Source organism: Pelophylax lessonae (assembly GCF_965119305.1).
Source record: "Pelophylax lessonae genome assembly, chromosome: 3".
Classification (NCBI taxonomy): domain Eukaryota; kingdom Metazoa; phylum Chordata; class Amphibia; order Anura; family Ranidae; genus Pelophylax; species Pelophylax lessonae.
The window spans coordinates 685,503,972-685,521,344 of NC_138770.1; the positions used below are offsets into that span (position 1 = coordinate 685,503,972).

General features: G+C 44.2%; 1 protein-coding gene across 3 annotated transcripts in view; it reads left to right on the forward strand.

The window, feature by feature from the left end:
• FOSL2 (FOS like 2, AP-1 transcription factor subunit) overlaps positions 1-17,373 on the forward strand; it is a 34,446-nt gene extending 17,073 nt beyond the window's left edge. For 2 of the 3 annotated variants that reach the window (XM_082249506.1, XM_082249504.1), the window contains exons 2-4: positions 11,102-11,365; positions 13,533-13,640; positions 16,407-17,373. In XM_082249506.1, the coding sequence (XP_082105632.1) occupies positions 11,117-11,365; positions 13,533-13,640; positions 16,407-16,916 (867 nt within the window). In that variant the 5' untranslated portion in view covers positions 11,102-11,116 and the 3' untranslated portion in view covers positions 16,917-17,373. The remainder of the gene's footprint in view (positions 1-11,101; positions 11,366-13,532; positions 13,641-16,406) is intronic. The other variant, XM_082249505.1, reaches the window with a different exon arrangement.

The following is a 17,373-nucleotide window of genomic DNA, read 5'->3' on the forward strand; positions in this document are numbered from 1 at the left end:
AGATCATACGGTCCTGCTATGTAGGATCGTAGATCTGTGTTGTTACACACACAGCCACATCCAATGACAGTTAGAAGCACGCACCTAGGGACACACTTAACCCCTCCCTCTCCAATAAAGTTAACCCCTTCCCTCCCAGTGTCATTTTTACAGTAACAGTGCATATTTATAGCACTGATTACTGCAGTAATGTCACTGGTAACCCCAAAAGTGTCAAAAATGTCAGTCAAGGGTCCGATCTGTCCGCCGCAATGTCGCAGTCCAGCAAAAAAAATCGCAGATCGCCGCCATTACTCGTTAAAAAAAAAAACAATAAAAATGACAGAAATCTTTCCCTTAGTTAGTAAACCCAATAACTTTTGCGCAAACCAATCAAAATACGCTTATTGTGATTTTTTTTTTTTTTTTTTACTAAAAATATGTAGCAGAAAACAAATTTGCCTAAGATGTTAAAAAATTTTGATTTTTACATTTTTTGGGGGGAATTTCATATAAAAAAATGTGAAAATATTGTTATTTTTGCAAAATTGTCGCTCTTTTTTTGTTTATAGCGCATGATCAAAAAATCGCACAGGTGATCAAATACCACCAAAAGAAAGCTCTGTTTGTGGGAAAAAAAGTACGTCAATTTAATTTGGGTACAGCGTCGCACGACCGCGCAGTTGTCCGTTAAAGTCACGCAGTGCCGAATCGCAAAATAGGCCCTGGTCAGGAAGGGGGTAAAATCTTCCGGGGCTTAAGTGGTTAATGAACATTTATAGACCGGAGTTGTCAGCCTCTTGTTTCTGATCCTGATGGAGATGTTGAAGCCACATACAGAATTCAGGCATAGGTCAGGAAGAGTAACAAGACGATTGCAGGGTCATCTTTTCCATCATCAGATAACATGAGCGGCACTGAAAGAATCAACGAACCCCCCAAATGTAAATCTGTTTGTGGTGCAAACATTGACACTGATTACATTTTTAAGTAGAGTTTCCCCTTTAATAGGGGTTGTCAGCCTTTAGAATCCTCACCGGTACCTGGAGGGGGGGAGGGGGGGAAGCTGGTGTCACCACATGGTCCATTCCAGCAGTCTGAGCATGCACAATATTTCCTGTTTGTTCGGTTGATTACCCAATAGCGCCTCAGGCTGCTGAGCCATCCGTCTGTATCTCAGCTGCCGTCCTGCATCTGTCCCTCCCGAGGGGAGACATTCCTTAAAGTCCAACTCAACTCTCTCGTTTTTTCCTCTCAGAGTAAGAAATGCAATTTTTTTTCTGTGCACAACGGCGTTCTAAAATGTGTCTTTATCATGGGTAATGCAGCTGTGAAGCCAGATTTCTTCTTCACCCCTCTAGAGAAGGCTTGGGAGGGTATGAGGGGGGCTATTATCTCCTTTCCCTAAGCTCCTGCACATGGAGTCATGCACTGTCACTCTAAAAGGCTTTGGGGGGCGGAGCTAGGCCTGGCTATTCACTGATAGGCTATCAATGGTGCCAGCAGCTACAGCAGCATCAATGGTGACAACCATAGGCGTGCGCAGGGGGTGCTGATTCCCCCTACTGCCCGAACTTTACCCCCCCTGAGCTGGCCCCATAGTGCTGCTGGCTTCCCTCCTCTCCCCCGGCTGCTGCGGGGGATGTTTCAGGATGGAGAGTGGGGGAAGGGGCTTGTAAATATGTAATTTACCAGCCCCTTTCTTTTCTAAATGAACACAGTGAATGCACTAGTTTACTGTGTTCATTCATAACTGAAGCATAGTAAACTGTGCTTGCTCCCTGGGCCGAAAGTTGCCAGTCTGCCCTGGTTCTGGCCTCACCAGTTGAGATGGGAACAGAGATTATTTTTATTACGGGGAACCCTGGTGTGATTTAGCACCTTGGGATGGGGGCATTAAACCACAACAGTGTGAATGGGCCCCCAAGGGTTCGTTTTCATTTTAAAGTGGAGCGCACTTTATATTACATCCAATGATTTCCAGAGCTTCTTCTAAACACATATCCAGTAGGCTGAGGGTCAGGACTAGGACAAAGGGGAGGGGGGGGGCAGGAGTGCAGCTGCCCTGGGCGCAATGGATTACTGTATAGATGGCAGTGCCTTCCTTCTGTTACAAGGCTGGGCAGTTTGGTATATGTGCCCTGGGCACTGGGTGACCTTGTGCCAGCACTGCTGGGGGTAGCTTTTATTTAGAACCCCCTCACGCCTGTGTTGCAATCTCTTGCCAGGAACAGGTTGGATTTGGAGTGAAAGACGTGCTTGCCGGAGCGTATTAGCACTGATATTCCATCATCCTTCTGGAATTCAAATCTGTTTCCTCCGGGTTAGACTATTGCTTAATGGCTAAAAATGTAAAGCCGCTCTGCAGGGTGTAAAGGGTTAAACCTATATGGACTCCATTATTAAAAGGTGATTTCCATCCCCCTTCTTTTTTTTTTCTTCTTTTCTTCTTATGACAGAATGGCTAGCCAACCAGATTTCCCTGCCAGCAGCCGGAGCCTTGTGACATTCCTTAAACTTCAAAGAGACTTTCCCAGAAATGACAACCGCCCCCCTTCCCCCCCCCCCTTTCCATGCCAGGCAGACGGCATTGCAGGGCTGCCCCCTGCAGGTCAGCCAGAGCTCCTTCCTGGGATTGTGGGAATCTGGGAAAGCAGAGAGCCTGATTCCAGTAAGGGCTGGGTGTGTGGGAGTCCGCCAGAATGGGAACTTATTGAATTTCAGCTTTTTTGGCATGGCCTCCCCCCACTTTGGTGAGATAATAAAATAAACAGGAATGTTTGCAGATAACTGACTCATTGGATCTGGGTTGCATCAGCGGGGAAAAGCGGGAAGGCGTTTGAACCTTTTGTGCCTGTAAAAGTTTTCTTGTTTAAAAGGATTTCATCAGTTCCACAAAACCTGTTGTGAAATGAAGTGATCCGACTTCCTAATGACTTCTTGTAACATTTTCACAAGTCTTGTCTTTAATGTCCAATAAGATACATAGAAAGTTTTACAGGACAGATGGACAATGATACAATGTTTATATTTGTGGAACTTTTATTTCCTATATTTACAAACACTAATACATTGTTTATATTTGTGTAACATTTATTTCCTGTATTTAAGCACTTAAAGAGGAAATAAACCCTCCTCTGTAACTTGTACCTATAGGTGATCCTATGATAAGACTTACCTATAGGTACTGTAAATATCTCCTAAACATGTACGGTTTAGGAGATATTTACCTTACATGCAGCCAGTGACGTCACTGGTGCATGCACTCTGAAGGAACGGCCGATCGTGCCGTTCCTTCAGAGTCCCGTGCCGTGACTGTCGGCTCTCGCGCGCGCGTGCGCGGGAGTGACGTCACCGCGGCTCCGGCCAATCACATGGCCGGATGCCACGATCCCGGAAGACGGGCGACTGGACATGTCGCCCGTCATAGAGGTGAGTGAGCGGCACGGCGGGGGCTCGTTCTAAGGTAAGTATTGCATAATGAGCTAGTATGCGATGCATACTAGCTCATTATGGCTTTCTCTTGCAGGGTGGAAAAAAAAAATGCACGGGTTTACAACCTCTTTAAGCCCCGGAGGATTTGGCTGCTCAAAGACCAGGGCCTATTTTGCGATTCTGCACTGCATGACTTTAACGGACAATTGCGCAGTCGTGCGACGTTATACCCAAATGAAATTGACGTTCTTTTTTCCCCACAAACAGAGATTTCTTTTGGTGGTATTTGATCACCTGTGCGATTTTTACTTTTTGCGCTATAATCAAAAAAAGAGCGACAATTTTGAAAAAAATAACAATATTTTTCACATTTTTTTTTATGAAATTCCCCCCAAAAAATGTAAAAATCAAAATTTTTTAACATTTTAGGCCAATTTGTTTTATGCTACATATGTTTGGTAAAAAAAATCGCAATAAGTTGCGACATTGCGGCGTGCAGATCGGACCCTTGACTGACATTTTTGACACTTTTAAACAAAAAAAGAGCGACAATTCGGAAAAAAAAACCAATAATTTTTCACATTCTGATATATAACATTCCCAATAAAAAAAAATTGGAAATCAAATATTTTCATCATTTTAGGCCAATTTGTTTTCTGCTGCATATTTTTGGTAAAAAAAAATTCCAATAAGCGTATTTTGATTGGTTTGTGCAAAAGTTATCGCGTCTACAAACTACGGGAAAGATTTATATCATTTTTATTTATTTATTTATTAGTAATGGTGGTGATCTGCGATTTTTAGTGGGACTGCGACATTGCGGCGAACAGATCGGACCCCTAACTGACATTTTTGACACTTTTGGGGAGACCAGTGACATTACTACAGTAATCAGTGCTATACATATGCACTGTTACTGTAAAAATGACACTGGCAGGGAAGGGGTTAACTTTATTGGTGATCAGTGGGTTAAATGTATCCCTAGGGGCGTGATGCTAACTGTAAAGGGGCGTGGCTTGTGATGTAACCACAGAGACATATGATCCTACATAGCAGGATCGTATGATCTCTGCAGTTACACCAGGGAGAATGACAGACGGCTTTGTTTACATCATCCGCCTGCCTTTCTCCCTCTCCAGCGGGAGATCGCGAGTGACCGGCGGACATCGGAGCCGCCAGTCACTCGCGCGGGGATGTCAGAGAACGAGCAGGGGTGGAAGCGCTCCTCCTCCGGCGGCGCGCGCTCGCCCCCTAGAGGCTCGTGGGCGAGCGACGTAGCTCTTTGTCGTTTTGCCTGTAGGGGGCTGACTGCCGCAGTAAATAGTCGTGCGGCGGTCGGCAAGTGGTTAATACAATGTTTATATTTGTGTAACATTTATTTCCTGTATTTAAAAAAATACTAATATACTTCAAAACACCAAAACAAAAAATTGGTGCAAAACCCCTATCTCCTGTGCTCTGAGAGGTTATCTTCTAACCACATCCAGCCACACTCATGCGGCTACCGAAGACTTTCTACTGGATGCTTCTGGATGCTTCAGCCTTGCAGCCCCTTTTCAAGACCAGGGTGGTCTGAGACCACTAAAATCAAAAAACAAACACAAGGGTACACCGGCCTAGTGCATTATCCTCTATAAAGGTTTTATTGGATAAAAGGTATAAAAATACTCACAAACAGAGTCTTGGTAAAAGCATATCAAATGGCCAGGGCTCTGAGGAAGAATCGAAGCCTCAAAACGCGTAAGCCTAGCTTCAGAGGATGCTATACCTTGGGGTTCTGATGTGGATGGCACTGTATCCATTTGATATGCTTTTACCAAGGCTCTGTTTGTGAGTACTTTTATACCTTTTATCCAATAAAACCTTTATAGAGGATAATGCACTAGGCCGTTGCGCCCTTGTGCTTGTTTTTTTATTTTATACTTGAAAATACGTCGAACCGTTGGCATTAGCCCCATCCCCCAAGGTAACAGGAAATAATAATATTAGGGATGGGGGAACCAATTAATCTGAAGGGTGATTTTCTTTTTTTTTATGAATATCACCAGTTCCACCCTCTGGTGAGCCAGTAAATGGGGTACTTTAACAGTTTCAACATTTAGAGGGATCCTCACAATTCACCATGGAGTCCAACACTCCCCTATTAGGGTCTTAATATATCGCAGGGGGCGGGATCCCCAGTGCACTCTGTCAATCAGTGAAGGCAAAGTCCCCTGTGGATCATTGGCCTTGTTGAGAAAATGCGTATTTTGGATCTTCAGACCAACATGGGGCCCCACGAGAATATTTTACTGGCTTATTAGGCAGAGATGTCATGGGGGGGATCCCCTGTGCACTTTGTCAATAAATAAAAGCAGAACTGTTAACTGTGGCCCATTGCTTTTTCACTTGTGAATCAGTAAAGGGGTGCCTAGGACCCCTTACCTGTTACAGGTACTACCATTTACCCAGCGCTTTACATATAGATTGTACATTCACATCAGTCATCTTCAGACTGACATTCACATGGAGACCCCACCAGTCTTGTATTCACCACCAGCCCCTTATGCCATTCTGGGGTACTATGCTAATTAGTGCAGTGATGTCATAAGGGGAGGTATGATATACACTATATATACACCATATGCATGTGTGTGTGTGTGTGTGTGTGTGTGTGTGTATATATATATATATATATATATATATATATATATATATATATATATATATATATACATGTTGTATTATATAAGCCTATATATGTATGTGTGTGTGTGTGTGTATATATATATATATATAAATGTTGTATTATATAAGCCTATATATGTATGTATGTGTGTGTGTGTGTATATATATCTATATCTATATAGATATATATATAATTTATCTTTGTATTATATAAGCTTTTGTGTATGTGTGTGTGTGCATATATATATATATATATAAAATTATAATTTATTTTTGTATTATATAAGCTTTTGTATATGTGTGTGTCTGTGTGTATGTGTGTATATATATATATATATATATATATATATATATATATATATATATATATATATATATATATATATATATAATCAATTCTTGTATTATATAAGCTTTTGTATATGTATGTGTGTATATATGTATGTATGTATGTGTGTGTGTGTGTGTGTGTGTGTGTGTATATATATATATATATATAATTTTTTTTTATATATAATATAATTTTTTTTAGCTTATATTTAATATGTTATTGTTTTATTTATTTATTTTTTATGTCTTTTGTCCATGGTATTTATACTTTAGAAATGAATTTGAAAGCTTCTTTACTGTCTCTCTAGAAGTTTGGTTTTGGAAGGGTTAAGTGCGGCAGCCTTTGGGAGTGACGGTGACCACACCTGGGCTTTAAGTAAATGGAGCAGTATAAAAAAAAAAGAAAAAGAGGAAGGAGGGGTGGAGGAAGTTCGTTTTACAGTGGGAGGCGATTATGCAATAGAGATTTCCTGCCCTTCCCTCCTCAGATGCCTGTCTGCGGGGAGAAGGAAGATTCCATAGAGGACGGTGAGCCTGTCCTAATATTTTCACCTCCTGATAATTATAACAAATGCCATAGGTGGTCCTTCCTCCACTTCAGTTTTCTGTCACTTGTCTGTCCTATAGGTACAAGTAACCTCACAAGGTATCTAAGGACTACAAATCCCAGTGCTCCAGGCATACTGGGGTTAGTAGCTCCTTGATAGCTGGTGGGCCACACATTATTCAGGCTTGCTGTCTAGAAATTATGTGGAGTGTTTTTGTAAATAATAAATAATATGTATTATTATTATTACTGCTATTATTTATAATATATGTCCGTGATACTTTTTTCTTTGCACACATCCAAATTTTCAAATTTTCAGGACATGCTTTTGGGGTTTGCCCCTTTATTCAAGGTCCAAGCAGAAGAAGGGGGTACACCCTGAAGGCTTGTCCCAAAAATTTGGATGTTAGTGCAAAAAAAAAAAAAGAAAAAAGTTGTATCTCGGACAGTACACTATTTTTTTTGTAACAAATAAAATATGGTTACATCCACCTCTAATATATGTGTAGATATTTCTATTTTATATAATTATGACCCAATCAGATCTTTCATCAGAGGGAATAAACCTCTCTGCAAATAGACTAGAATGATTATTGAATGATTGCAGCAGTTCCAGTGATCATTCTCACCTGGACTGTAAGTCTGACGTCAGACGACTACTCTAGTGACAAAAGTTCCAGCCTCAGGAAAATTGTCAAGGGGCTGTCAATCCCTATAGAGCCCCCCCCCCCCCCCTCCCTTTAGGAATGCTGATGGTGTGCTGCAATGGACATCAGATTTGATGGACCTCCGGTGACCCAAGTCCTTGGTTTGGGAAGGAAAGTGAGTCAGATGAAGCACCTGTTGCTCCTCCAGTTTGCTGAGTGCTCTTCCTGGCAAAAAGTATTGGAGCATTCCACCCCCCCCCCCCCTTTTTTTCTCAGAGCTGTTTTGTCTGAGCAGAAGGTTTTTGTGTGGAATAGAGGTGGAGTAGAGTAGATTGTCACTCTGCTGGCTTTATAAGATGGCCTCCATTTGTGGAGGAACTAAAAGTCACAGCCTAGTGACCAGCTCAGGCAGATCTGCAATAATAGAAATAGGGGGGGGGGCTACAATGGTGAGGACTACAGGTTCACCCAATGACTAAGATCTTATTTTCTGTTTTCTTTATCTTTTGTTCCATTTGTCTCTCTCTCTCTGTCTCCTCTCTCTGTCTCCTCTCTCTCTGTCTCCTCTCACTGTCTCCTCTCACTGTCATTGTCTCCCTCTTGCTGTCTCCTCTCACTGTCTCCTCTCACTGTCGCTTCTCGCTGTCATTGTCTCCCTCTCGCTGTCACCCTTTCCCTCTTGCTGTCTCTGCCTGTCTCCCTCTCCCTCTCGCTGTCTTCTTCTCCCTCTTGCTGTCTCTGCCTGTCTCCCTCTCGCTGTCTCTGCCTGTCTCCCTCTCCCTCTCGCTGTCTCCCTCTCGCTGTCTCTGCCTGTCTCCCTCTCGCTGTCTCCTTCTCCCTCTCGCTGTCTCCCTCTCGCTGTCTCCTTCTCCCTCTCGCTGTCTCCCTCTCGCTGTCTCCCTCTCGCTGTCTTCCTCTCGCTGTCTCCCTCTCCCTCTCGCTGTCTCCTTCTCCCTCTCGCTGTCTCCCTCTCGCTGTCTCCCTCTCCCTCTCGCTGTCTTCCTCAAGCTGTCTCCCTCTCCCTCTCACTGTCTCCTTCTCCCTCTCGCTGTCTCCCTCTCCCTCTCGCTGTCTTCCTCTAGCTGTCTCCCTCTCACTGTCTCCTTCTCCCTCTCGCTGTCTTCCTCTCGCTGTCTCCCTCTCGCTGTCTCCTTCTCCCTCTCGCTGTCTTCCTCTCGCTGTCTCTGCCTGTCTCCCTCTCGCTGTCTCCCTCTCCCTCTCGCTGTCTCCCTCTCCCTCTCGCTGTCTCCTTCTCCCTCTCGCTGTCTTCCTCTCGCTGTCTCCCTCTCGCTGTCTCCTTCTCCCTCTCGCTGTCTTCCTCTCGCTGTCTCCCTCTCGCTGTCTCCCTCTCCCTCTCGCTGTCTCCCTCTTGCTGTCTCCCTCTCCCTCTCGCTGTCTCCCTCTCGCTGTCTCCCTCTCCCTCTCGCTGTCTTCCTCTCGCGGTCTCCCTCTCGCTGTCTTCCTCTCGCTGTCTCTGCCTGTCTCCCTCTCGCTGTCTTCCTCTCGCTGTCTCCCTCTCGCTGTCTCCCTCTCCGTCTCGCTGTCTCCCTCTCGCTGTCTCCCTCTCGCTGTCTTCCTCTCGCTGTCTCTGCCTGTCTCCCTCTCACTGTCTCCCTCTCGCTGTCTCCCTCTCGCTGTCTCCCTCTCGCTGTCTCCCTCTCCCTCTCGCTGTCTCCCTCTCGCTGTCTCCCTCTCGCTGTCTCCCTGTCCCTGTCTTCCTCTTCCTCTCGCTGTCTTCCTCTTCCTCTCCCTCTCGCTGTCTTCGTCTTCCTCTTCCTCTCCCTCTCGCTGTCTCCCTCTCCCTGTCTTCCTCTCCCTCTCGCTGTCTCCCTCTCCCTTCTTTACACTTCAGTTGGGGGAGCAGTAAACGTGCAGCGGAGCTGCATTTTTACCACCCCCAAACCAATCCCCTTCAAACCACTTCCTGTCCAGCGACATACCAGTACATCACTAGATTGGAAGGGTGATATCATTTTTTAGCCCCAGCGATTCTGCACAAAGTAAATGTAATCCTAGTGGCTAAAAAGCCCCTGGATTACTTATACAGGCAGTGGAAGGGGGTCCCACTCCTGCCTTTAACATGTGACTAGTAGCATTCGGGACACAGAGAGAGGGACGGATGTCATTCCTCCCACTGTGTGACGTCAGAAACCGGAAGCAACAAGGATTTTGCTTCCAGTTTTGGTCTGACTTAAACAAGTCATTACCGGCTTGAAAAAGCATCAGATCTAACCCATCTTGGTTTAATCGGATGCTTTGGAGGCCAGAGGACAGATATGGGGTCTTAAAGACCCCACATCTCTCTATAAAGAGGACCTGTTATGGCCCCCATGCTATCACAAAGGATGTTATGCATCCCTTGTAAAAGCAAAGAAAAGAGAGAGAGAAAAAAAGAAAGCTACAGTGCGAATCTTTTACATTTTTAATAAAATAAAATGAAAAATAAATTTAAACTGCTCCCGCTCTTTTGTGCTTATGTGCAATTGTGAACGCACACGTTGGCCCCAAACGCATGTGTAAACAGCAAAAAACCTGCATTTTGTTTCCACCTTGTAAAAGCAAAAAAAGAAAGGGGGGAAAAAAAAAAGATACAGTGTGAATTTTTTACATTTTTAATAAAATAAAATGTAAAAAAAATGTACACTGCCCCCGCTCTTTTGTGCTTATGCGCAATTGTGAATGCACACGTTGGCCCCGCACACATGTGTAGACAGCAACAAGCATGCAAAAAAAGAATGAAAAAAATAACATTAAAGATACAGTGTGAATTTTTTAAATTTTTAATAAAATAAAATTAAAAATAAATTTAAACTGCCCCCACTCTTTTGTGCTTATGCACATGTGTGAATGCACACGTTGGCCCCGCACGCTTGTGTAAACAGCAACAAACCTTTTGTTCCCAGATGGGGTCAGAGGTGGGGTCAAGGTGTGGTTGCAGGGGCCCCGTCAGGTAAGCTGTATGGGGCCCCATAATTTCTAACAGCAGCCCTGCCTACAATGTCAAGAACAATCCGTTGTGTGCCAGAATTGCTTTTCAGCTGATGAGGCTCAGTTGCTGCGTTGCGAAGGCTGGTGATGTCGTCGGCAGCCATTGCTCCTATTGTATATTCTGGCGGGTCCAATCCTTAGATTCGCCTTAATGTTCAGCCAGGTGCTGAGGAGGAAACTGTGAGATCACCTCTATATTTAGACAGAGGGCAGAACTTTGGGTCACCAGGCTATAATAGGCTGGATGGCTTTGTTTGGGTACAGGCAAGTTTCACATGTTTGCCACTTGTTCACCCAGAATGATGAGTTCGGTTATGGGCAAAATTCGGTACAATGAATGGCAGGCTTCTTTTATCTCTCCAGAGTTCCAGTGGTGAGATTCCTCCACCAGATGTTCTTTTGGGGTTCATTCCTGTCCTAGTTACACAAATACTTATATTGTGCCCGTGTTTGATCTGCAGTTTTTTCCCTTTGCGATTTTCTGACTTTTTCCACTCTCTCCCCACAGAAATACCGGAACGAAATGCCAGGTTCCAGCAGTGCCTTTATCCCAACCATTAACGCCATCACCACTAGCCAGGACTTGCAGTGGATGGTGCAGCCGACAGTCATCACCTCCATGTCCAACCCATACGGGCGACCGCACCCTTATGGACACCATATGCCAAACCTGACATCAGTGGGCGGGCACGCCACCCTCCAGCGACCGGGTGTCATCAAGACCATCGGCACCACCGTGGGCAGGAGGAGGAGGGATGAGCAGGTAAGACAGGTACATTGTGAATTATATGTAGGGTATCAGGCAGCTTACTTTCCCCTATCCACTTAATTTTGCTTTTATAAGTTTTTTCTCTAGGCCAAACCCAAACCTTTTTTCTCCATTCGGTTTTAGGTAGAGTATAGAAAGGTTAGAAACTCTGTTGGGTATTTATTGCTCCACATAAGAAGAACAGAGGCCTTCTGCAACCACCAGTTGCTGAAACTTTACATTCATGAGTCCTCCTGTGCCGTTTCCCTCCAATACTATTTTAAAACGGGTGAATTTGGAGGACCCGCGGTGCCTTGGCTTTTGTTTGTGGAGTTTGGACCCAGGAATTGATTTGGTCATAGATCCTTATTATATAGGGATCCTGACCCAAGGAAGATGCTGGTGGCACTCTTGGGCTTCTGGAGCTGCCAAACTAAGGAAAATATGTTCCTTTCTTCTAGAGTAGCTACAGGAACAAGGAACGTGGCAATGTGTGCTATGGTGGATAATGACCAATGCTGCTGGTGAGGGCCCTTTTGGGCAACTGGAGCAGCCTAGTGGAGAGTATTATGTTCCTTTCTTCTAAAGTACCAACAAGAACGAGGAACTTGGCACTGTGTGCTGCCGTTTGACAATGTTTGCCACCAAAGATTTACCCCTTATTTTTGTCCCAGTTGTCTACTGCCAGATAAGTGATGGAAAATCAAAAATGTTATGGTTGTTTCTTAGAAGAAGTGTCCCATTGGGGAGATTTCTCTTTACTTGCAGTCCTGGGCACACAATTCTTACCAAAGTCAAGATAATCCCCCTCTTATATCGTTGTAGATCCTTATTATATGGGGATCCTGACCCAAGGAAGATGCTGGTGGCCCTCTTGGGCTTCTGGAGCTGCCAAACTGAGGAAAATATGTTCCTTTCTTCTAGAGTAGCTACAAGAACAAGGAACTTGGCAATGTGCTCTATGGTGGATAATGACCAATGCTGCTGATGAGGGCCCTTTTGGGCAACTGGAGCAGCCTAGTGCAGAGTATTATGTTCCTTTCTTCTAAAGTACCAACAAGAACGAGGAACTTGGCACTGTGTGCTGCGGTTTGACAATGTTTGCAACCAAAGATTTACCCCTTATTTTTGTCCCCGTTGTCTACTGCCAGACAAGTGATGGAAAATCAAAAATGTTATGGTTTTCTCTTAGAAGAAGTGTCCCATTAGGGAGATTTCTCTTGCAGTCCTGGGCACACAATACATACCAAAGTTACATAGTTACATAGTTTGTGAGGTCGAAAAAAGACTTCAGTCCATCCAATTCAACCTATGATGTGTGTGTGTGTTTGTTGTTAACCGTACATTGTATACCCCTGTATGTTGTACATTGTATACCCCTGTATGTTGTACATTGTATACCCCTGTATGTTGTACATTGTATACCCCCTGTATGTTGTACATTGTATACCCCTGTATGTTGTACATTGTATACCCCTGTATGTTGTACATTGTATACCCCTGTATATTTTACATTGTATACTCCCTGTATGTTGTACATTGTATACCCCTGTATGTTGTACATTGTATACCCCTGTATGTTGTACATTGTATACCCCTGTATGTTGTACATTGTATACCCCTGTATGTTGTGGTCTTTAAGGTGCCCATCTAATAGTTTTTTTAAACTATCGATGCTCCCTGCTGATATGACTGCTTGTGGAAGAGATAATCCCCCTCTTATATCGTTGTCACCTGAACCCATGTCCCCATTAGGAGAATACTTGTACCTCCTATGATATTGGATTCCCAAAATCTGATACTCTGCGGGTAATGGGTGGAAGCTGCACAGCTGCTCTTATAGGCATTCCTAAACCTTGATTAAGTCTTCTCCTACAACCTGGAATTTAGGCCTAGTGCTGGCAGCCCAGAGTCTAACTTGTATCTAGTAATGTGTGGCGTGCTTCCTTATGACGTCGGCACTGGCAGGATTACAACTGATAAGGAGAGTTGTGAAACTGTTCTGTTCTAACCGCAGAAAGCGTCTGTGCTCCCCGAGGTCTGCTGAGCGCACTCCATGGCCTTACACAATTCCAGAAAACCAGCAGAGCCAACAACTCTGTGGCCTTTTTTTTTTTTGTTTTTTTTGTTCTGACCACAAAAGACAACGCGTTCATTTATTTTTTTTCCATTTTTTTTTCTTTTTCTGCAGCTGTCACCAGAGGAAGAGGAAAAGCGAAGGGTCCGGAGAGAAAGGAATAAACTGGCAGCCGCAAAGTGTCGCAACAGGAGGCGAGAGTTAACGGACAAACTTCAGGCGGTATGTCGGCACTATCTGTTTCCTTTTTGCGTTGCCGATGGAGGTGATGAAATTGGTCACAAAGGTTTCCAGTTTCATCACATCTTCTCCAGAATACTGAAGAGAGGAGCCGAGGCCAAATCGCAGCTGGCCTTTATATTGAGGGAAAAAAAGTGATAGGCAGCCAATCTGACCAGCTTTGAGTTTCCAATAAAGTGACCGTGCGTACGCTCGCTATGTGCTTTGTACGCCAGCATTGTTCTAATTCAATAAACCCAATGGGGAAGGCCAATACTTTCTTGCCTTTAAAATGTGTTCCCACCTTTAAGCAGTTGCATTTGAAGACCCCCCCCCCTCACACACACACACTTTAAAAGAGAAGTATATTTTTTTTGTTTAGAGGATCATACTTACCTAGGTGGATGCGGCATCTGTCCCCCACTTACTCTAAGACTAAGAAACGAGCAATCAAACACTGCCAATCGCTCAGTTCTTACAGTTCCATGAGAAGAGAGCCTTCTCCTGCTTTCTGCCCCCCCCCCCCCCTTGCTCACTGGAGATCTGGGCTGTGGAGGGGGCATGAGCAACTTTTTTTAAGCCAAAAACCTTGACCCTAACCTATAGATCAGTGATGGCGAACCTTGGCACCTCAGATGTTTTGGAACTATATTTCCCACAATGCTCAACTACACTGCAGATTGCATGAGCATCATGGGAAATGTAGTGCGAAAACATCTGGGGTGCAAAGGTTCGCCAGCACTGCTATAGATCAAACCTTGATCCAGCTATTTTATCTTTATTTAAGATATTCAGAGAAAAATTGTGAGGTGGAAGAAAGGAGAAATATCCACCTATAACTGGATAGGGAAGCATATAATCCAATAAGTAATTACTATATGCATATGCAACAAATGATAGTAGAATGGGCTTCTCCAGATCCCAGCGCCATCTTAAGAGCATTATAGGCCCCCCGGGCAATGCAGTGTACTGGGGCCCCTCCTACACAATCACCCACGAGAATAAATATGCAAATTATTGATAAGGTGATATTTATTGGTACAGCAGTGCCAGGCTAATGACAGCTTCTAATTTCGGCAGCTTGGTCCGGTGAACACACACAGGGATGGGAGTCAGACTCGAATGTCCTCTGTGTGCCTGTTCCCATGGAGGCGGACAGGCATTCCTGCAGTTGTTGGCTCCCTCTCCACGGCCCAAGTGGCCTGACAGCAGTGCAGGGCCGACAGGCTCTTGCCACCTGCTAAGTTCGGCAGTGGGATGCACACGGGAATCGGGACAAATGTTTGGCTGGGGCTGGGGCTGGGTCACGTGCCTATTCGGTAAGATGGCCCTGCCAGATCCAGATAGCATCAACACATTTCATAATGGAGTTGCTTCATCAGGGCTGTGGTTATATCAATTGAAGCTAAATATACTAATTATTTTATTTGTATAGTAATTACTTATTGGATTATTTGCTTTCCTATCCAGTTATGGGTACTGTCTGTATGCTTTTATAAGGATTAGGGGTTATATCCCAATCATTTTAATGGATGTTTTGTTTTTATAATGACTACAATAAACTGTTCATTTTTCATTTGAGTCCTGTGTTGTGCTGATAAAGTCCGCCATCTGTAGGTGGTTGTTTAGGAGGGATATCCCCTTTATCTTCCACCTGACAATTTTTTCTCTTTGTGATTTTTTCGGATGTGGCACTCTGAAAGTTTCCAACGCTTTACTATTTTAATTCTTTGGTTTTTTTTAACACACTTTTTTTGTTGATATACTTATCCTGTAGCGAGGAGAAAGATACAATGTATTACAACATTTTTTTTTTTGTTATACAATGTATCTTTTCTCTATTTAAGAGGAGAAGGAACACAAGGGCTGGTTGTATAGTTACTGATCACTGTGATAGCCAATCACAGGCTATTATAGTCTTCCTGATTCCTGATCATGAGACCCAGAGATGTTGGCGACAGCTTGGTCTGTGCGCTGGAAGCACACTCCCAGCACAGACACAGGTATGCACATATGCAAGGAAGAAGACCAACTTCAGTGAGGGCGCATATGGGCGTACGCTTATCATCAAGGGGTTGAAGGATACGAAAGCCAAAACAATTAACTTTTTCTTTGCTCACTTTTTCGTAGTTAATTAAACAGTTGGAACTGTTTTGCTATATCTATTTTAAGTGGAAGAATACCAGTTTATCCTTCCAGAAATCCTGCAAGCTTTTAATTTCATGGGCTCCCTGCAATGTTATCAGCCTTGCCTATTTCTCCAAAGAAAACTTCTCCCCTACATTATGGAGAAGAGCAAAGGGAAGGGGTTTCTGCAGTCCTACCTTAGTGTAACGACAGGGGCAGACAGGCAACTTTCAGCCCAGGGGGCAAGTACAAACCAGAGGCCCATGGTTCAGCGACTCGGCCTTGTTCCCACTCTTTCCCTTTTCCTGTCCTCCTCCTGAACCTCATTCAAGGCTGAAGCTCCGCTCTGGGTACTCTCTACTCACTGGCTGAATCCCGGTTCCCTGCCTGGCCAGCAGGGGGCAGTTGGGAGGAGCTGGGACAGCTTGGTTGGGGCTGGCCAGGGGGTGGAAAGTCTTCAGTGGGGCAATAAACCAGCCTATGTTTTGTTCTGTAATTAACTTGAAGAGAAATGTTTTCAGACTTTGGAATTCTCCTCCGAAGGAGGTTAAGATGGCCAATTATATAATGCAGTATAAATGTGATCATGACTCCGTCCTTTTGAAAGTTCCTAATTTGACCTAAACTCTTTTCTCCTTCTAGGAAACAGAAAAACTGGAACAAGAGAAGTCTGGTCTGCAGAAAGAAATTGCCGAACTGCAGAAGGAAAAAGACAAACTGGAGTTTATGCTCGTCGCCCACTCGCCCATGTGTAAGATTCATCCAGAAGAGAGGACGAGCGCCATCCACAACTCCCACCCAGTCCGCTCATTGATGGGCAACAGGGTAGTCATCAAACAGGAACCGGTCGAAGAAGATATCGGTGTGTCCTTAGTCACCACCAATGACAAGTCTCAGAGGTCCGTGATTAAGCCAATCAACATCGGAGCAAACTTCTTCAACGAGGAGCCTCTCAACACGCCGGTGGTCATGTCTACTACGCCTCCAAGCACTCCTAACACTGCCAATCTCGTATTCACCTACCCAAGTGTACTGGATCAGGAATCTTCGACCTCTCCTTCCGAGTCCTGCTCTAAAGCTCACCGTCGAAGCAGTAGCAGCGGTGACCAATCTTCTGATTCCTTGAACTCTCCAACTTTATTGGCCTTGTAACGAAGACTTCGGTTCTTTCTTGCATATCAGTAGATGTCTTGAGGGTAGACAGCTGGTGGCTGGAGCTTCCCAACCATGGACAATTAAAAATAAAGAAAATGTATTGCAACTGGATCGCCCATAGTTCAGATGCTTCAGTGTAGCTTGGACATGCTTGGGTTCCAAATGAAGGCCAGACTTTTCATCCTTCACAATATTGGACTCCCATGTGGACCCAGGTGGGGTTAAATTATTTCCAGCAGCTTGTTGACCCAAGCCATTTCACTTACTCTTTACTGGTCGAAGATTACCGTCTCTCTTCTTTTTTTTTTTTTTTTTTGTTCTTTTTGTTCTGGGCACTTTAAGGGAATATCTATTTTGAGGATTTACTCTTCACTGGATGAAGGTACAAATGATGTATTTTATTATTAATTTGTTAAAACTAGGTCTAAGACTTTGCCATGCTGTAAACTTAAAC